The following is a 22,126-nucleotide window of genomic DNA, read 5'->3' as shown; positions in this document are numbered from 1 at the left end:
CTCCTTCCTTCCTTCATTCCTTTCTTCTCTCTTTCCTTCCTTCCCTCCTTCTCCCCTTCTCTCCTTCTGTCCTTTGTACCTTCTTTCCCTCCTTCCCTTCTTCTCCCCTTCATTCCTTCCTTTTTTCCATCCCTTGCTTCTCTCTGTTCCTTCTCTCCTTCCTTCCCTTCTTTTTCCATCCATCTCTCCTTCCTCCATCCATCCTTTCCTCTTTCCCTCCCTCCCTCCCTCCCTCCCTCCCTCCCTCCCTCCCTCCCTCCCTTCCTTCCTTCCTTCCTTCCTTCCTTCCTTCCTTCCTTCCTTCCTTCCTTCCTTCTCTTGAAATACCTGCCATGGGGGGAGGGCTGCTTCTTCTTCTGCAGGAGAGACATTAGCAGGCAACTCATATTCTCTGCAAGAAGGAAAGATTTTTTCCTGGCAGCTGGCGGCAATGTTTGTCGACAACCAATCTTGCTTTTATTGGGCCCTGATTTTGAGTCAAGGCATGCTGTGCCGAACATCGCACGGCTATACGTTGACTCTACACTGCAGAATTAATCCAGTCTGACAGCATTTCAAATGCTGTGGCTCAGTGCAATGGAATCCTGGGAGTTGTAGTTTAGTGAGGCACCAGCACCCTTTGGCTCAAGACCTTGTACAACTATAGGTAAAGGTTTCCCCTGATGTTAAGTCCAGTCATGCCCGACTCTGGGGGTTGGTGCTCATCTCCATTTCTAAGCCAAAGAGCCAGCATTGTCCGTAGACACCTCCAAGGTCATGTGGCTGGCATGACTGCATGGAGCGCCGTTACCTTCCTGCCACAGCAGTACCTATTGATCTACTCACATGTGCATGTTTTCGAACTGCTAGGTTGGCAGGAGCTGGAGCTAACAGCGGGCGCTCACTCCGCTCCTGGGATTTGAACCTGGGACCTTTCGGTCCGCAAGTTCAGCAGCTCAGCGCTTTAACACACTGTGCCACCAGGGGCACATACTAATATTATAATGTAATGCAATATAATACTAATAATAATACAATGTAATAATATTAATTATATATCATATACTAGCTGTGCCCGGCCACGCGTTGCTGTGGCGCTGTCTGGTGTTGTTGGTGAGAAATTGTTGAGGTAGTGGTGGTATTGAATGTGTGTTGTGTGGTTGTCTTTATGTTTAGTATGCATTTGGTTGTTTGTGTACTGTGAAAGTGGTGAGGACAGAGGGGGTCTATGTGCGGAGCTTAGCCCTCTAAACTGGCAGCAATTGGATAAAAACAATTATTCTTCTCCCTCTAATTAGGACTTTATTTTTCTTTTCTTTTTGTTGTATAAACCTAGACCCGTGGATGATGGGTTGTGTTGTCAAATTTCAAGGTTGGGGGGCCTGTAGTTATGTTGTTTTGTCCGGTGCCCTGATGCCATCACTCTTTTATATATATATAGATTAAATGTAATATTCTTAATAATATTGCAGTATAGTGGTATAGTGCAATATAGTAATATATAATTCTAATATTGTGCTATGCTAATGATATAATATGTAAATATAACTTGTATAGAGAGCAGGGTATAAATATAAAGGTAAAGGTTTGTCCTGCTGGAGCTAACAGCAGGTGCTCACTCCGCTCCCCGGATTTGAACCTGGGCTCTTTCGGTCTGCAAGTTCAGCAGCTCAGCGCTTTAACTCACTGAGCCACCGGAGACTCCTGTACAACTATATCTCCTGGGATTCTATAGCATTGAGCCATGGCAGGACAAGGGCTGTCAAACTGCATTATTTCTGCAGTGTAGATGCACCCACTACTCAAAAGGATCCAAAGTGTTCAAGACAGACCAAACTTCAAGCTAGACTTCTTCTCAGGGGTTTGGGAAAGGCCTGAGAGGCGAAAACAATGCACGGCACATACAGTAAAATCTCACTTATCCAACGTTCTGGATTATCCAACACATTTTTGTAGTCAATGTTTTCAATACATCATGATATTTTGGTGCTAAATTCGTAAATACAGTAATTACTACATAGCATTACTGCGTATTGAACTACTTTTTCTGCCAAATTTGTTGTCTAACATGATGTTTTGGTGCTTAATTTGTAAAATCATAACCTAATTTGACGTTTAATAGGCTTTTCCTTAATGCCTCCTTATTATCCAACGTATTCACTTATCCAACATTCTGCCGGCCCGTTTATGTTGGATAAGTGAGACTCTACTGTACTTGATCCGATCCACAAGGCAGTCTGTTATTGAGAAATTATAAAAAGCAGTTCAAGGAATGCATCTTGACAGCTGTCAACGGCTGTAAAGGGGAAAAAACAAAACAACCGCCGCACTTCCTTTGAATCCTAAATGGTGGGCCAAATTTAATTTGAAATGTGTTAAAGAGATAGTGGCACAGTGTGTTACAGCACTGAGTTGCTAAACTTGTGGACCAAAAGGTCCCAGGTTCAAATCCCGGGAGCGGAATGAGCACCCGCTGTTAGCCCCAGCTCCTGCCAACCTAGCAGTTCGAAAACATGCCAATGTGAGTAGATTAATAGGTACCGCTCCGGCGAGAAGGTAACGACGCTCCATGCAGTCATGCCAATGGCCACATGACCTTGGAGGTGTCTGTGGATAACGCCAGCTCTTCGGCTTAGAAATGAGCACTAACCCACAGAGTCGGTCACGACTGGACTTAACGTCAGAGGAAACCTTGACCTTTGCCAAAGAGATGCTGAAGTTCAAATCCTCTGCTAAGCAGGGTCGACCCTGGTTCATTTGTTTGTGGATGGGAGACCGCCAGTGAATACCAGTTTGCCACAAAGAGCCAGTGTGTTGGAGTGGTTAGGATGCTGGACTATGATTTTAGAGAAAATCGGATATATCTGTAGCTTCTACATGCACCTGAAAAATGGCTATATCTATAGCTTCTACATGCACACACACATATATGTATTGCACCTGAAAAATGGATATATCTATAGCTTGTACATGCACACACACATATATGTATTGCACATGAAAAATGAATATATCTATAGCTTGTACATGCACACACACATATATGTATTGCACATGAAAAATGAATATATCTATAGCTTGTACATGCACACACACATATAGTATTGCACATGAAAAATGAATATATGTATAGCTTGTACATGCACACACACATATATGTATTGCACCTGAAAAATTGATATATCTCTAGCTTGTACATGCGCACACACATATATGTATTGCACTTGAAAAATGGATATATCTCTAGCTTGTACATGCGCACACACATATATGTATTGCACTTGAAAAATGGATATATCTATAGCTTCTATATGCACACACACACATATGTATTGCACCTGAAAAATGGATATATCTATAGCTTTTGCGTGCACACACACACATATGTATTTCACATGAAAAACAAATATATCTATAGCTTCTACATGCACACACACACATATGTATTGCACCTGAAAAATGGATATATCTATAGCTTTTGCGTGCACACACACACATATGTATTTCACATGAAAAACAAATATATGTATAGCTTCTACATGCACACACACACATATGTATTGCACCTGAAAAATGGATATATCTCTAGCTTCTACATGCACACACACACATATGTATTGCACTTGAAAAATGGATATATCTATAGCTTCTATATGCACACACACACACATATGTATTGCACCTGAAAAATGGATATATCTATAGCTTTTGCGTGCACACACACACATATGTATTTCACATGAAAAACAAATATATGTATAGCTTCTACATGCACACACACACATATGTATTGCACCTGAAAATGGATATATCTCTAGCTTCTACATGCACACACACACATATGTATTGCACTTGAAAAATGGATATATGTATAGCTTGTACACGCACACAAACATATATGTATTGCACCTGAAAAATGCATATATCTATAGCTTCTACATGCACATACACACATATGTATTGCACATGAAAAATGAATATATGTTATGCTTGTACATGCACACACACATATATGTATTGCACATGAAAAATGAATATATGTATAGCTTCTACATGCACACACACACATTGCACCTGAAAAATGGATATATCTCTAGCTTGTACATGCGCACACACATATATGTATTGCACTTGAAAAATGGATATATCTATAGCTTCTATATGCACACACACACATATGTATTGCACCTGAAAAATGGATATATCTATAGCTTCTATATGCACACACACACATATGTATTGCACCTGAAAAATGGATATATCTATAGCTTTTGCATGCACACACACACATATGTATTTCACATGAAAAACAAATATATCTATAGCTTCTACATGCACACACACACATATGTATTGCACCTGAAAAATGGATATATCTCTAGCTTCTACATGCACACACACACATATGTATTGCACTTGAAAAATGGATATATGTATAGCTTGTACACGCACACAAACATATATGTATTGCACCTGAAAAATGCATATATCTATAGCTTCTACATGCACATACACACATATGTATTGCACCTGAAAAATGGATATATCTATAGCTTCTACATACACACACATTGCACCTGAAAAAATTATATATATATATATATATATATATATATATATATATATATATATATATATCTGGTACATGCATACACACATATATGTATTGCACATGAAAAGCCTATTATTAGACATGTCCAAAAAATCGTTTTGAATCGTATATCGGAATTATTTCGGATTGTTCTCGCTTTTTGATACGCATTTCGAGGACATTGTCTCACAGCGCAACCGGCAATGTAATTCGAACCATTGTTGGCCCATTCTCTAATTGTCTCTTAATGTTTCGTTAATTTTTTTTCCCCCAATTTTTTTAAATATATTTTTAAAAATATCTTTAAAAAATATTTTTTATTTCTGCAACCTACCTAGAACGGGAGCTTAGCGCAGCCTAACATGGCTGCCACTCCCCGGCCAATCAGAAGCTTCCACGATGGACGCAAAGGTGGGGGCTAGGGTTGATGAGGATAGCTCAAGAAATGAGGGTGGGAGAGCCCTGTAAAAGTCCCCCCCCCCAGTTCCTTTTTTTTTTGGCGAATGCGCATGCGCTTCCGCCATTTTAGAAACATTTAGAATCATTACGAATTTTCAGAAATATCCGAAATTTTTGGGTGAAAAAATCGGAAATACTTTCTATTTTACCCCCTACTTTAGAAACGAGAATTGAAACATTTTTTTTCATCGATCGGACATGCCTACTATATATCTATAGCTTGTACACAAATATGCACCACCTGGTAAATTAATATCTCGCTCTCCAGCAACCTAAACTAACTTTTGCACCTGATAGATAGCTTTGGCACCGTTGTATGTCTCTGCTGCTCGCACACGTTAACATAGATTTTGCGTGAGCCTCGGAGGGCCTGGGGCCCTGATCCACACGCAGTCCCACATGGCGCGGCATGTGAAGACAGCGCAGCCTCCGGGGAAAGCCAAACGGCATCCGTTGGGAGAAGAGCTTCAAAGGCTTTGCGAAGCAGGGCAAAGGGAGGGAGAGATTCCTTTTTTTTTGGTTGCAAAAATAGGCACCGTGCTTGGCGTGTGCGTATATATCAATATCTATCTATCTTATGTAGGAAAACAGGCCAAGAATAAGAATGAAGATGGTGGAGAAAAGGACAAGGAGAGTTTGGAGATTAAGAGAAGACATTGAGATGGGACACTTAGAGGTCATCTAGCCTAACCCACTCCTGGAAGGCAATAGGATTCATTTACTATTTTCTTTATTCTAACCATAGAATTATTGTATATACTCGAGTATAAGCCAACCCGAATATAAGCCAAAGCACCTAATCTTACCACAAAAAAATTGGGAAAACATTGACTCCAGTATAAGCCGAGATACCAATAAAAATTACCGTATATACTTGAGTATAAGCCGACCTGAATATAAGCCGAGGCACCTAATTTTACCCCCCAAAAAACTGGGAAAACATTGACTCCGGTATAAGCCGAGATACCAATTAAAATTACCGTATATACTTGAGTATAAGCCGACCTGAATATAAGCCGAGGCACCTAATTTTACCCCCAAAAAACTGGGAAAACATTGACTCCGGTATAAGCCGAGATACCAATAAAATTACCCGTATATACTCGAGTATAAGCCGACCCGAATATAAGCCGAGGCACCTAATTTTACCCCCAAAAAACTGGGAAAACATTGACTCCAGTATAAGCCAAGATACCAATTAAAATTACCGTATATGCTTGAGTATAAGCCGACCTGAATATAAGCCGAGGCACCTAATTTTACCCCCAAAAAACTGGGAAAACATTGACTCCAGTATAAGCCGAGATACCAATTAAAATTACCGTATATACTTGAGTATAAGCCGACCTGAATATAAGCCGAGGCACCTAATTTTACCCCCAAAAAACTGGGAAAACATTGACTCCAGTATAAGCCGAGATACCAATTAAAATTACCGTATATACTTGAGTATAAGCCGACCTGAATATAAGCCGAGGCACCTAATTTTACCCCCAAAAAACTGGGAAAACATTGACTCCAGTATAAGCCGAGATACCAATAAAATAAATAAAATAAATAAAATATATATATATATATAAAAGAAGTGAACCCTATTGCCTTCCCGGAGTGGGTTAGACTAGATCACCTCTCAGTGTCCCATCTCTAAGTCTTCGTCTCCAAGTACAGGAAAGAGACGTTCCCTTTCGGTGGCCATGTCCTCCTCTCCTCTTTTTTTTCCGGTCCCCGCCCAACCAGTTGCCTTTAATCCCCTTTAATCCCTCTAACTCCCGTAATGAGATCCATTTTTTTTCAGAGGATGGGAGGAATATTTCCAATGCTTCCTCGCCACTGGCCTCCCACTGCGATAATTCCAGCGCTTCTCTTTGCTTCGTTGCTGAGCGCAGTGGGAACCAAATCGGGAAAAAGAGAATATGGCAGGATTCCCTCTATGGACTACATCCCCCAGAATCCCCGAGAGGAGGCAAGGAAACTGAGAATTTGATCTGCAGTAAGGGATTATGGGAACTGCAGTCCAAAATAAGAACTTTCCCAAACTCTTTTGATATGGATGATCTGTAGTATTTTGCTCATTCAGGCTGTAGGGAGAGATGCAATGTCTTTGCATGTCTCCCCAAAAATGCTGGACAGCTCCCTGCTGGAGAACGCTTTAACTTTAATGGAATTAAGTAGGGGTTGGACTCTATGTCCTATGAGGCACCTTCCCACTTTAGGATTGTAGGGCTCTGTGTACAATCTCCATTGAACAAGAGGTTGGACTCTATGTCCCATGAGGCACCTTCACATTCCAGGATTCTAGGACTCCATTTGCAGTCTCCATTGGACTCTATGTCCCATGAGGCACCTTCACATTCCAGGATTCCAGGACTCCATTTTCAGTCTCCATTGGACTCTATGTCCCATGAGGCAGCTTCACATTCCAGGATCCCAGGACTCCATTTGCAGTCTCCATTGGACTCTATGTCCCATGAGGCACTTTTCTGCTGTAGCATTCTGGGACTGTCTGCACTTTACCATTGAGCAATGGGCTGGACTCTATATTCCATGAGGCACCTTCTCAATCTAGGATTCTGGGGCTCCATGTGCAATCTCCATTGAGCAAAGGGTTGGACTATACCTCCCATGAGGCACCTTCCCACTCTAGCATTCTAGGACTGTGTGCAGTTTAGCACTCAGCAATGGGTTGGACTCTATGTCCCATGAGACATCTTTTCACTCCAAGATTCTAGGACTCTGTGCAGTTTCCATTGGACTTTATGTCCCATGAGGCACCTTACCACTCCAGGATTCTAGGGCGCCGTGTGCCGAAGACACACCAAAGCAGGCTCACCAGAACGGCAGGTCCGTCTCTGGTCACACTCGCAGCTCCAACTTTCTCTCCACTCCAAACTCCAGAATCAGGTCCAGTCTAGGTACTGGCATTGAATTTTGCGGGTTGTTGTAAGCCGCCCTGAGTCCCCTCGGGTGAGAAGGGCGGGGTAGAAATGTTGTAAATAAGTATAAATACTGGGATCCTGGGCCCATAACCAAATGTAAGAGTAATTTGCAGTGCAGCAGTAGTTAGATGGAATTAGTGGAACGCAGAATGAAGAGACATCAGAGACGTTGGTAAAACTATATACAAAGTTTTACTGTAAGCAGTAGACATGTCCAAAAAAATCGTTTTGAATCGTATATCGGAATTATTTCGGATTATTCTCGCTTTTTGATACGCATTCCGAGACATTGTCTCACAGCGCAACCAGCAATGTAATTCGAACCATTGTTGGCCCATTCTCTAATTGTCTCTTAATGTTTCGTTAATTTTTTTCCCCCCTAAAATTTTTTAAATATATTTTTAAAAATATTTTAAAAAATGTTTTGTTTCTGCAACCTACCTAGAATGGGAGCTTAGCGCAGCCTAACATGGCTGCCGCTCCCAGGCCAATCAGAAGCTTCCACGATGGATGCAAAGGTGGGGGCTAGGGTTGATGAGGATAGCTCAAGAAATGAGGGCGGGAGAGCCCTGTAAAAGCCCCCCCCCCCCCGGTTCCTTTTTTTTTTTTTGGTGATTGCGCATGCGCGTCCGCCAATTTAGAAACATTTAGAATCATTACGAATTTTCAGAAATATCCGAAATTTTTGGGTGAAAAAATCGGAAATACTTTAGAAACGAGAATTGAAACATTTTTTTTCATCGATCGGACATGCCTAGTAAGCAGTAATAATCAAGACAAACAGGCTTGCAGACAAAAGACAAACACAGGACTCTCACTCTAGGCAGACAGAACTCGACTCAGAACAGAACAGATCAGATCTGATGCAATCAGCAATGCACACACACTTGTGTCTGGACACTCCCCGGTTCCAGCCACACATCAAGGACATCACAGCTTCTTAGTAATTAACTCTTTCCAGACTATGTTACACTCTGGATGATGCAATCAGTATGCAATACAGACAAGACACAAATTTCATTTAAACACTACCAATACACAAATCCTACATTAACACAGTCTCCATTGGACTCTATGTCCCATGAGGCACCTTTGCATTGCGATTCTAGAACTTCATGTGCAATCTCCATTGGACTCTATGTCCTATGAGGCACCTTCCTGCTCCAGGATTCCAGGACTCCGTGTGCAATCCTCATTGAGCAAAGAGTTGGACTGCATGTCCCATGGGGCTCCAAATCTAGGGCTTTATGACCCCATCACCGTTGTGTTTCTTCCCATCAGAGCTACAGCAGTTCAATGCAACTTTAATTGACATTGTGGGATCTGTATTTTTGTGAGCTGTGTACACATTCTCTGGCAAAGATCTCTGGTGTTTTGCCAGACTACAAATCCCATGATTCATGGCAGTTGGCTGCATGGCAGATAAAATGATGCCAGACTGCTCTAACTCTGCTGCACGGAAACACTCTTGGCGTTGTGGCTACTTTTGACTCACAAGGGACCGTCTCTCAGCCTTTTCTGTGATTATTCTGACCTTTTTCCCCCGACAGCTCTCTAATATCCCTTCTCAATAACCGGACTTGTTTGTCGTGTTTACACGCCCGTTCGCCCCATAGATTTTTCCATTTGTGACAAGCCGTTCCGATATCGACAAGTTGGCTTCGGAGTCTGTTCCTAATGATTGCCAACACAGAGTTTGCCTTTTTCGTCGCACTAGGGCTGACATTTTCCCATTCAGTTTGGCCATCCACGTTTCCTTCCTTTGTTCGATCCTATCCGCTTATTGATCAGTGGTTCCCAAGGTATGGTCCGTGGACCACCAGTGATCTTCAAGAACTATAATATGATCTGTGGCCACATCGTTACTATTTATTTATTTTAATTTTATTTTATTTACTACATTTATATCCCGCTCTTCTCAGCCCGAAGGGGACTCAAAGCGGCTTACAAATCAAATGAACATACAATATATTATTAGCTTAGCACAATATAAGCATTAAATTACTATATTGTACTATATCATTATATGGTAATATTATTAGTAATATTACATTTAATATATAATATATAACTAGCTGTGCCCAGCCACGCGTTCCTGTGGCGAAGTATGGTGGTATGAGAAATAAAGTGTTGAGGAACTGGTGGTAGTTAAGGTCAAGGGTAAAGGTTTTACCTTACATTAAGTCCATTATAAATGGGTTCTATAGCTGTGTGGAAGGGCCTTGAGTCTACACTGCCATATAATCCAGTTAAAATAAGATAATCTGTATTTTATAGGCAGTGTGGAAGAGGCCTAAGTGAGGCCTAACTCTGCCTGTCCCCTGGGCTGAGTGAGTTGCTAGGAGACCAAGTGGGCGGAGCTTAGCCTTCCAACTGGCAGCAATTGGATAAAAACAATTATTCATCTCCCTCTAATTAGGACTTTATTTTTCTTTTCTTTTTGTTGTATGAACATAGAGGCATGGATGAGGGGTTGTGCTGCCAAGTTTAGTGTTTCTGGGATGTGTAGTTTTGTTGTTTTGTCCTAGGCCGAAATTTCATTACCCTTTTATATATATAGATTAGTATTATTATATTGTATTATTAGTAGTATAATATTGTATTCCATTATATTATTATTATTATTATTATTATTATTATTATTATTACTACTACTATTGTATGACACAGCAAACAAGATAGATATGCTTGACTTTGACCCCATTATAAGCCGAGGTCGACTTTTTCAGCTCAAAAAAAGGACTGAAAAACTCGGCTTATCTTCGAGTATATATGGTACATGATGAGAGCATCTACACATCTACAGTTTGACTCCCTTTGAACTGCGGTGGCTCAATGCTATTGGATCCTGGGGGTTGTAGTTTGGGGAGGCCCCAGTAATCTTGGACAGAGGAGACTCGAGTTAAACTATAACTCCCAGGATTCCATAGCACTGAGCCATGGCAGTTGAAGTAGTATCAAACTGTGTTAACTCTACCGTGTAGTTGCTCCCTTGGCCTGAGTGTTGATGCTGTCGCATCTGAGCCCATCCCATTAATGTCAATGTCTTCTTTCCTTATTTTAACTTGGCTGGTTTATCTATCAAAGGCTCTAATAAGCGAATGTCAGAAAACCCTGCGTTGAACAATAACCCGCTTTGGCGGCATAAATATTTGACTATTCCATCCTTGCAAGTGGAGAATGAATAATTTCCGCAATTTCTTCCCGCTGCAGAGAAAAAAACTATGTCTGCGCCCAATTCCCCAAGAGTTTTGGCAAATGTTTCGGCTCAGAAAGACTTGTGGGTTTTGGGTTTGTTTTGCATGAGAGTCATAATGTGCCGAGAGTTAAGGGGTCTGTTTTGTGTTGCAAGATCATTGGCTTTTGGGGAAACTTGCTTTGCAGGAAGGGGACGACTGTAAGGTTATTCCACAAGAGAGCCAACTAACAGCCCATCTACACTGTAGAATGAATGCAGTTTGACTCCACTTTATCTGCTATAGATTCCAGGGGTGTTGTTGTTTGATGAGGTGCCAGCACTGCTTGCTGGAGAATGCCAAAGGTCATGTAATACTGCAGCACTCAGGATTCACTATACAAATCATGCCATGTCTCAAGGTTATGGGATCCTGGGAATTGTAGTTTAACCAGAAGAGAAGGAGGTGGAGAAGGAAGGAGGTAAGGAAGGAGTGATGGAGAGAAGGAGGTAGAAAAGGAAGGAAAGAGAGAAGGAAGGAAGATGGAAGGAATGGAGAAAAGGAAGGGAGGGAGGAAAGAAGGAAGGAAGGAAGGAAGGAAGGAAGGAAGGAAGGAAGGAGAGAAGGAAGGAAAAAGTAAGGAAGTATAGAGGATGGATGGATGGAAGGAAGGAAGGGAGAGCGGGAGGGAGGGAGGGAGGGAGGAAGGAAGGAAGGAGAGAAGGAAGGAGAGAAGGAAGGGAGGGAGAGAGGGAGGAAAGAAGGAAGGAAGGAAGGAAGGAAGGAAGGAGAGAAGGAAGGAGAGAAGGAAGGAGAGAAGGGAGGGAGGGAGTGAGGGAGGAAAGAAGGAAGGGAGGGAGGGAGGGAGGAAAGAAGGAAGGAGAGAAGGAAGGAGAGAAGGAAGGGAGGGAGAGAGGGAGGAAAGAAGGAAGGAAGGAAGGAAGGAAGGAAGGAAAGAAGGAAGGAGAGAAGGAAGGAGAGAAGGAAGGGAGGAAAAGAGGGAGGAAAGAAGGAAGGAGAGAAGGAAGGGAGGGAGAGAGGGAGGAAAGAAGGAAGGAAGGAAGGAAGGAAGGAAAGAAGGAAGGAGAGAAGGAAGGGAGGGAGAGAGGGAGGAAAGAAGGAAGGAGAGAAGGAAGGAGAGAAGGAAGGGAGGGAGAGAGGGAGGAAAGAAGGAAGGAAGGAAGGAAGGAAAGAAGGAAGGAGAGAAGGAAGGAGAGAAGGAAGGGAGGAAAAGAGGGAGGAAAGAAGGAAGGAGAGAAGGAAGGGAGGGAGAGAGGGAGGAAAGAAGGAAGGAAGGAAGGAAGGAGAGAAGGAAGGAGAGAAGGAAGGGAGGGAGAGAGGGAGGAAAGAAGGAAGGAAGGAAGGAAGGAGAGAAGGAAGGAGAGAAGGAAGGGAGGGAGAGAGGGAGGAAGGAAGGAAGGAAGGAGAGAAGGAAGGGAGGGAGAGAGGGAGGAAGGAAGGAAGGAAGGAAGGAGAGAAGGAAGGGAGGGAGAGAGGGAGGAAAGAAGGAAGGGAGGGAGGGAGGAAAGAAGGAAGGAAGGAAGGAAGGAAGGAACGAAGGAAGGAAGGAGAGAAGGAAGGAGAGAAGGAAGAAGGGAGAGAGGGAGGAAAGAAGGAAGGAAGGAAGGAAGGAAAGAAGAAAGGAGAGAAGGAAGGGAGGGAGAGAGGGAGGAAGGAAGGAAGGAAGGAAGGAAGGAAGGAGAGAAGGAAGGGAGGGAGAGAGGGAGGAAGGAAGGAAGGAAGGAGAGAAGGAAGGGAGGGAGAGAGGGAGGAAGGAAGGAAGGAAGGAAGGAGAGAAGGAAGGGAGGGAGAGAGGGAGGAAAGAAGGAAGGGGAGGGAGGGAGGAAAGAAGGAAGGAAGGAAGGAAGGAAGGACGAAGGAAGGAAGGAGAGAAGGAAGGAGAGAAGGAAGGGAGGGAGAGAGGGAGGAAAGAAGGAAGGAAGGAAGGAAGGAAAGAAGAAAGGAGAGAAGGAAGGAGGGAGAGAGGGAGGAAGGAAGGAAGGAAGGAAGGAAGGAAGGAGAGAAGGAAGGGAGGGAGAGAGGGAAGGAAGGAAGGAAGGAAGGATGAGAAGGAAGGGAGGGAGAGAGGGAGGAAGGAAGGAAGGAAGGAAGGAGAGAAGGAAGGGAGGGAGAGAGGGAGGAAAGAAGGAAGGGAGGGAGGGAGGAAAGAAGGAAGGAAGGAAGGAAGGATGGAACGAAGGAAGGAAGGAGAGAAGGAAGGAGAGAAGGAAGGGAGGGAGAGAGGGAGGAAAGATGGAAGAAGGAAGGAAGGAAAGAAGATAGGAGAGAAGGAAGGGAGGGAGAGAGGGAGGAAGGAAGGATGGAGGAAGGAAGGAAGGAAGGAAGGAAGGAGAGAAGGAAGGAGAGAAGGATGGGAGGAGAGAGGGAGGAAAGAAGGAAGGAAGGAAGGAAGGAAAGAAGAAAGGAGAGAAGGAAGGGAGGGAGAGAGGGAGGAAGGATGGATGGAAGGAAGGAAGGAAGGAAGGAAGGAGAGAAGGAAGGAGAGAAGGAGAGAAGGAAGGGAGGGAGAGAGGGAGGAAGGAAGGGAAGGAAGGAAGGAAGAAGGAAGGAAGGAAGAAGGAGGAGAAGGAAGGAAGGAAGGAAGGAAGGAGAGAAGAAGGAGAGAAGGAAGGGAGGGAGAGAGGGAGGATAGAAGGAAGGAAGGAAGGAAGGAAAGAAGAAGGAGAGAAGGAAGGGAGGGAGAGAGGGAGGAAGGAAGGAAGGAAGGATGGATGGAAGATGGAAGGAAGGAAGGAAGGAAGGAGAGAAGGAAGAGAGAAGGAGAGAAGGAAGGGAGGGAGAGAGGGGAGGAAGGAAGGAAGGAAGGAAGGAAGGAAGGAAGGAAGGAAGGAAGGAAGGAAGGAAGGAAGGAGGAGGAAGGAAGGAGAGAAGGAGAGAAGGAAGAGGGAGGGGAGAGGGAGGAAGGAAGAAGGAAGGAAGGAAGGGAGAGGAAGGGAGGGAGAGAGGGAGGAAAGAAGGAAGGGAGGTGGAGGGAGGAAAGAAGGAAGGAAGGAAGGAAGGAAAGAAGGAAGGAGAGAAGGAAGGGAGGGAGGAAAGAAGGAAGGAAGGAAGGAAGGAAGGAAGGGAGGGAGAGAGGGAGGAAGGAAGGAAGGAAGGAAGGAAGGAAGGAAGGAAGGAAGGAAGGAAGGAAAGAAGGAAGGAGAGAAGGAAGGGAGGGAGAGAGGGAGGAAAGAAGGAAGGGAGGGAGGGAGGGAGGAAGGAGAGAAGGAAGGAGAGAAGGAAGGGAAAAGTAAGGAAGTATAGAGGATGGATGGAAGGAAGGAGAGAAGAAGAGAAGGAGATAAAGGAAGGAAGGAAGGAGAGAAGGAAGGGAAAAGGAAGGATAGAAGATGGAAGGAAGGAAGGAAGGAAGGAAATAAATAAGAAAGTATGGAAGAATCCAGAAAACGCCTCTTGATTCCATTGCAAGGAGACATTGCAATTAAAGCGGCTTCAAACCTCAGCCATCCTCCAGTGTAGATGAGTGTAAGGGAGACATAGATAAAACCAAACTCATGCTTCCCTTGATGTTTTTGAAAGTGTAATTTGGAAGGGAAAAGTCTGGAGGAAGCGGGGATGTCATTGTCGCTGGTTGAAAAGGTCCTGTGATGGAGGAAGAAAGCTGGGGAGAGCGGCGGTCTCGCTGGAGGAAATGCAAAGGTGATGTTCCCGGCAACGGAGGCAACTTGTCTGAAGCGAGGCGAGGAGGAAACGCGTGGAGGTGTCACCAATTACAGGGGAGCCGAGCGGATGGCGGTGATGCTCCCTCCCGGATGGCTTGGCAGGATAAACAAGGCTGGAGAGGCCGCTCAGCCATGGAGAGGCACAGCAGGGAGGTATGGGCAGAATGCACAATTCGTCTATGGAGGATGGGAGGTATCAGATTGGCATGGCTTGCCTTTGGGTCATAGGTAGCGCCCGGAGATGCTTTCTGGGCATGCCAAGGGTGCATCTACACACTGTCGAATTAATGCAACTTGATACCACTTGCACTGCCATGGCTCAGTCAGATTGTATCCTGGGAGTTATTGCTTCGGAAAGCCTTTGGCCTTCTCTGCCGAATAAAAGTGGTGCCTCACCAAACAACCACTCCCAGGGTCTCATAGTACTGTGCCATGGCAGTTAAAGTGGCATCAAAGTCAATCACGTTCTTCAACGTAGATGCACCCATATCACCTTGGATAGCTCCTTCCTCTGGAGGCTGCATGGCCATCTGTTGGGGGAGATTGGATTGTGCATTCCTGTCTGGCATGAAGTCAGACTGAATGGTCCTTGGGGTCCCTTCAGGAGTTTATGCTACATAGATAGATAGATAGATAGATAGATAGATAGATGCACACATGCACATATACATGCATACAGAGGGGTTGGACTAGATGGCCCTTGGAGTCCCTTCCAACCTTAGGATTCTATGATATATGTATAGATGGATATAAATACACACACACATACAGGGGATTGGACTAGATGGCCCTTGGAGTGCCTTCCAACCTTAGGATTATCTTTATATATATAAAAGGGTAATGAAATTTCGGCCTAGGACAAAACAACAAAACTACACATCCCAGAAACACTAAACTTGGCAGCACAACCCCTCATCCATGCCTCTACGTTCATATAACAAAAAGAAAAGAAAAATAACGTCCTAATTAGAGGGAGAGGAATAATTGTTTTTATCCAATTGCTGCCAGTTAGAAAGCTAAGCTCCCCCCACTTGGTCTCCTAGCAACCCACTCAGCCCAGGGGACAGGCAGAGTTAGGCCTCACTTAGGCCTCTTCCACACTGCCTATAAGATACAGATTATCTAATTTGCACTGGATTATATGCCAGTGTAGACTCAAGGCCCTTCCACACAGCTATATAACCCATTTCTAATGGACTAATGGACTTATTGTCTGGGGAAAACCTTTACCCTTGACCTTAACTACCACCAATTCCTCAATACTTTATTTCCCATACCACCATACTTCGCCACAGCAACGCGTGGCTGGGCACAGCTAGTATAATATATTAATAGGTAAAGGTAAAGGTTTCCCCTGACATTAAGTCCAGTCATGTCCAACTCTGAGGGTTGGTGCTTATCTCCATTTCTAAGCCAAAGAGCCGGCGTTGTCCAGAGACACCTCCAAGGTCATGTGGCCATTAGCATGACTGCATGGAGCGCCCTTACCTTCCCGCTGGAGCCGTACCTATTGATCTACTCACATTGGCATATTTTCGAACTGCTAGGTTGGCAGGAGCTGGAGCTAACAGCGGGCGCTCATTCCGCTCCTGGGATTTGAACCTGGCACCTTTTGGTCCGCAAGTTCAGCAGCTCAGCGCTTTAACACACTGCGCCATCAGGGGCACATAATAATAATATAATAATGTAATGCAATATAATACTAATAATAATACAATATAATAATATTAATTATATATTATATATTAAATGTAATATTCTTAATAATATTGCAGTATAGTGGTATAGTGCAATATACAGTAGAGTCTCACTTATCCAACGTTCTGGATTATCCAACACATTTTTGTAGTCAATGTTTTCAATATATCGTGATAAATTCGTAAATACAGTAATTACTCCCCTGTTTCCCCTAAAATAAGACATCCCCAGAAAATAAGACCTAATAGAGGTTTTGCTGAATTGCATGCAGGATTAGTAAATGTACATACCATTGAGTGTTGTACATGGAAATAATGGTAGTAACAAGAAATTATTGATAGGATTTGTCTGGTTATGCTGGTTTGTGATGACAACTACTGTACAATATATAATAAATGTTCATTTTTTTGTTCAACAATAAATGTGAATTCTTCTTCATGGAAAAATAAGACATCCCCTGAAAATAAGACCTAGAGCATTTTTGGGATAAAAAATTAATATAAGACACTGTCTTATTTTCGGGTAAACACGGTACATAGCATTACTGCGTATTGAACTATTTTTTCTGCCAAATTTGTTGTCTAACATGATGTTTTGGTGCTTCATTTGTAAAATCATAACCTAATTTGATGTTTAATAGGCTTTTCCTTAATGCCTCTTTATTATCCAACATATTCGCTTATTCAACATTCTGCCGGCCCGTTTATGTTGGATAAGTGAGACTCTAGTGTAGTAAGTAAATAAATATATAAATAGACAGGCAGTCACATAGACGCATAGGGGCTAAGAATGAATTAAATGGCCCTTGGGTTCCTTCCAACTCTAGGAGTCAGACTAAAATCTGGAGCGGATGTATGGTGGAGGCACCTTCTTTGGAGGCTTTGAAGCAGAGGCTGGATGGCCATCTGTCGGGGGTGCTTTGAATGCAATTTTCATGCTTCTAGGCAGAATGGGGTTGGACTGGATGGCCCATGAGGTCTCATCCAACTCTATAATTCTGTGATCAGCCGTTGCTGGTCAGCAAAGTCAAGCCTGACATGAGGCCTATCCTTGGCTCAAAGACCTTATTTTTGTCTCCAACAATGGATCCGTGCGGCCTATAAATCTCCGCTGGAGTGGACACAGCGGGTGGCCCCGAGTCCCTCCGAGAAGCCAAGCGCAGAGTGACAGGTCCCCTATCTAGCCTCTTGGCAACTCGGCACGCAAGCCAGCGTCTTCTGCCAGAAAGGCATGCGCATGTACATACAAATGCGCGCACACAGCAGCCGCTCGTCCTGCAGGCAGTGAGATAGCAGTGGCTCCAGTATGACAGATGGATAGGAGGCAGGGAGCCGCAGATTGACATATACAAATCCTGGCTGAAGGTGAAGAAGGTGCAACGTGCATCTACATTGCCCAATTAATGCAGCTCGATATTATTTTAGCCACTATAGCTCGATGCTATGGAATCCTGGGAGATGTCGTTTGCACTCTTTGGCAGAGAAGGTGAAAGAGCTTGCAATGCTGCAACAAAGTCAAACTATCCTGCAGAATAAATGCAGTTTGAGCCCACTTTAACTGCCATAGCTCAATGCAATGGATTCCTGGGAGTTGTAGTTTAGCAGAGAAGGCCCTAGGCCAGGGGTCCTCAAACTTTTTAAGCTGAGGGTCGGTCCACAATCCTTCAGACTGTTGAGGGGCCGGATTATCATTTGAAAAAAAAAAATTCAGATGCACACTGCACATGTCTTATTTGTAGTGCAAAAACAACAACAACAAGAACAACGAAAGAACAATGCAATATTTAAAAATAAAAACAATTGTAACCAACATACATTTATCAGGATATCAATGGGAAGTCTGCTCCTGCTTCTGGCCAATGAGATAGTCAAGTTAATTAGGATTGTCGTTGTCGTTGTCGTTGTTGTTGTTGTTGTTGTTGTTGTGTGCCTTCAAGTCATTTCAGACTTTGGGCGAGCCTAAGTCTAAAATGTATTTATTTATTATTTATTTATTTACTGCATTAATTTACTACATTTGTATCACACCCTTCTCACCGCACATGTCTTATTTGTAGTGCAAAAACAACAACAACAAGAACAACGAAAGAACAATGCAATATTTAAAAATAAAAACAATTGTAACCAACATACATTTATCAGGATTTCAATGGGAAGTGTGGTCCTGCTTCTGGCCAATGAGATAGTCAAGTTAATTAGGATTGTCGTTGTCGTTGTCGTTGTTGTTGTTGTTGTGTGCCTTCAAGTCATTTCAGACTTTGGGCGAGCCTAAGTCTAAAATGTATTTATTTATTATTTATTTATTTACTGCATTAATTTACTACATTTGTATCACACCCTTCTCACCGCACATGTCTTATTTGTAGTGCAAAAACAACAACAACAAGAACAACGAAAGAACAATGCAATATTTAAAAATAAAAACAATTGTAACCAACATACATTTATCAGGATTTCAATGGGAAGTCTGCTCCTGCTTCTGGCCAATGAGATAGTCAAGTTAATTAGGATTGTCGTTGTCGTTGTCGTTGTTGTTGTTGTTGTTGTGTGCCTTCAAGTCATTTCAGACTTTGGGCGAGCCTAAGTCTAAAATGTATTTATTTATTATTTATTTATTTACTGCATTAATTTACTACATTTGTATCACACCCTTCTCACCGCAAAGGGGACTCAGAGTGGCTTACAAATTATATGTACATACAATATATTATATTATTAGCATAGCACAATATTAGCATTATATATTACTATATTGAACTGTACCACTATACTGTAATATTATTAGTAATATTATATTTAATACTAGCTGTGCCCGGCCACGCGTTGTATGGTGGTATGGGAAATAAAAGTATTGAGGAATTGGTGGTAGTTAAGGTAAAGGATAAAGGATAAAGCTATATAAATGGGTTATATAGCTATGTGGAAGGGCCTTGAGTTTACACTGCCATATAATCCAGTTAAAATCAGATAATCTGTATTTTATAGGTAGTGTGGAAGAGGCCTAAGTGAGGCCTAACTCTGCCTGTCCCCTGGGCTGAGTGGGTTGCTAGGAGACCAAGTGGGCAGAGCTTAGCCTTTTAACTGGCAGCAATTGGATAAAAACAATTATTCATCTCCCTCTAATTAGGACTTTATTTTTCTTTTCTTTTTGTTGTATGAACATAGAGGCATGGATGAGGGGTTGTGCTGCCAAGTTTAGTGTTTCTGGGATGTGTAGTTTTGTTGTTTTGTTCTAGGCCGAAATTGAATACATTAAACATTGATAAAAGTATACATATAAATACACAATTGGCACATTTTGAGTCAAACTGTCAACATAGTGTCAAACAGCCTTACTATATATAATAACACGATGTAACAAAAATACAGTAGAGTCTCACTTATCCAACATAAACCGGCCGACAAAATGTTGGATAAGCGAAAATGTTGGATAATAAGGAGGGATTAAGGAAATGCCTATTAAACGTCAAATTATGCTATGATTTTACCAATTAAGCACCAAAACATCATGTTTTACAACAAATCAATAGAAAAAAGCAGTTCAATACATGGTAACGTTATGTAGTAATTACTGTGCAGTAGAGTCTCACTTATCCAACACTCGTTTATCCAATATTCTGGATTATCCAACACATTTTTGTAGTCAATGTTTTCAATACATTGTGATATTTTGGTGCTAAATTTGTAAATGCAGTAATTACTACATAGCATTAGTGTGTATTGAACTACTTTTTCTGTCAAATTTGTTGTATAACATGATGTTTTGGTGCTTAATTTGTAAAATCATAACCTAATTTGATGTTTAATAAGCTTTTCCTTAATCCCTCCTTATTATCCAACATATTCGCTTATCCAACGTTCTGCCGGCCCGTTTACGTTGGATAAGCGAGACTCTATTGTATATGTAATAAAAGTAATACGCTATGTAACAGAATATGAAAGATGTCCTGTTCCTGATTTGAAAATATTATTTCCTGTTTAATTGTGTTTTACTTACTTTGAAAATACAGTAGAGTCTCACTTATCCAAGCTAAACGGGCCGGCAGAAGCTTGGATAAGCGAACATCTTGGATAATAAGGAGGGATTAAGGAAAAGCCTATTAAACATCAAATTAGGTTATGATTTTACAAATGAAGCACCAAAACATCATGTTATACAACAAATTTGACAGAAAAAGTAGTTCATTACACAGTAATGCTATGTAGTAATTACTGTATTTATGAATTTAGCACCAAAATATCACGATATATTGAAAACATTGACTACAAAAGTAGCTTGGATAATTCAGAGGCTTGGATAAGCGAGGCTTGGATTAGTGAGACTCTACTGTAGTTGTTCTACTGGAGAAACTTTGTAGTTTTTGTAACTGCCCCAAACTAGGTTGAATTGGTTGAGACTTGATGAGATAGTCTTTGAAAAACTAGAGCAAAATGTGCTGCAGGAAGCAGTTTTTGCAGTTTCGTAAACTTTTCCCATGTTTCCATAATAGAACCATTTAGGGGATGACATTTATAACACAGGAACAGAAATTGTGTAACATAGTGTTATATGAATACCCAATCAAAGCACTTTAGACAGATGGCCATCTGGCTTCGGCTCAAAATTGGTGTCTTGATTTGAAGTCATATCATCTGAACACACTTGAAACCCTTCCTATTCCAGACCATTTAACCCAGCTTTACCTGCATCATATTATACCCAAGAACAGGGGTCTCCAAACCTTTTAAACAGGGGGTCAGTTCACGGTCCTTCAGCCCGTTGGAGGCCGGACTATAGTTTAAAAACAAAAACAAACTATGAATGAATTCTTATGTACACAGCGCATAGCTTATTTTGAAGTGAAAAAACAAAATGTTTTGTTCACTGAAAGCACAAGCAAAGCACCCCTGGCAGATGGCCATTAAGCCTCAATGATAATAATAATAATAATAATAATAATAATAATAATAATAATAATAATAATGATGATGATGATGATGATGATGATGATGATGATGATGAAACACACAGCCCTAAACACTTGGGAAGTGTTTGACTTGTGATTCTGTGATATGAAATCCAGCATATCTATCTTGTTTGCTGTGTCATACAATAAAATAATAATAATAATAATAATAATAATAATAATAATAATAATAATAATAATAATAATAATGATGATGATGATGATGAAACACACAGCCCTAAACACTTGGGAAGTGTTTGACTTGTGATTCTGTGATATGAAATCCAGCATATCTATCTTGTTTGCTGTGTCATGCAATAAATAATAATAATAATAATAATAATAATAATAATAATAATGATGATGAAACACACAGCCCTAAACACTTGGGAAGTGTTTGACTTGTGATTCTGTGATATGAAATCCAGCATATCTATCTTGTTTGCTGTGTCATACAATAAATAATAATAATAATAATAATAATAATGATGATGATGAAACACACAGCCCTAAACACTTGGGAACTGTTTGACTTGTGATTCTGTGATATGAAATCCAGCATATCTATCTTGTTTGCTGTGTCATACAATAAATAATAATAATAATAATAATAATAATAATAATAATAATGATGATGAAACACACAGCCCTAAACACTT

General features: G+C 41.9%; 1 protein-coding gene across 2 annotated transcripts in view; it reads left to right on the top strand.

The window, feature by feature from the left end:
- The window catches only part of LOC100558967 (leucine-rich repeat and fibronectin type III domain-containing protein 1), a 157,415-nt gene that overhangs the window by 59,993 nt on the left and 75,296 nt on the right, over positions 1-22,126 (top strand). The window contains exon 1 of one of the 2 annotated variants that reach the window (XM_062962902.1): positions 14,146-14,977. The exons of the other annotated variant lie outside the window; for it this stretch is intronic. Within the exon in view, the coding sequence (XP_062818972.1) occupies positions 14,805-14,977 (173 nt within the window). The 5' untranslated portion in view covers positions 14,146-14,804. Of the gene's footprint in view, positions 1-14,145; positions 14,978-22,126 lie in introns of those variants that run through there. 2 annotated transcript variants of the gene reach the window in all.

This window comes from Anolis carolinensis, unplaced genomic scaffold, assembly GCF_035594765.1.
Source record: "Anolis carolinensis isolate JA03-04 unplaced genomic scaffold, rAnoCar3.1.pri scaffold_10, whole genome shotgun sequence".
NCBI lineage: Eukaryota > Metazoa > Chordata > Lepidosauria > Squamata > Dactyloidae > Anolis > Anolis carolinensis.
The sequence above is the reverse complement of the archived record's forward strand: the minus strand, read 5'-3'. Positions and strand labels throughout refer to the sequence as shown.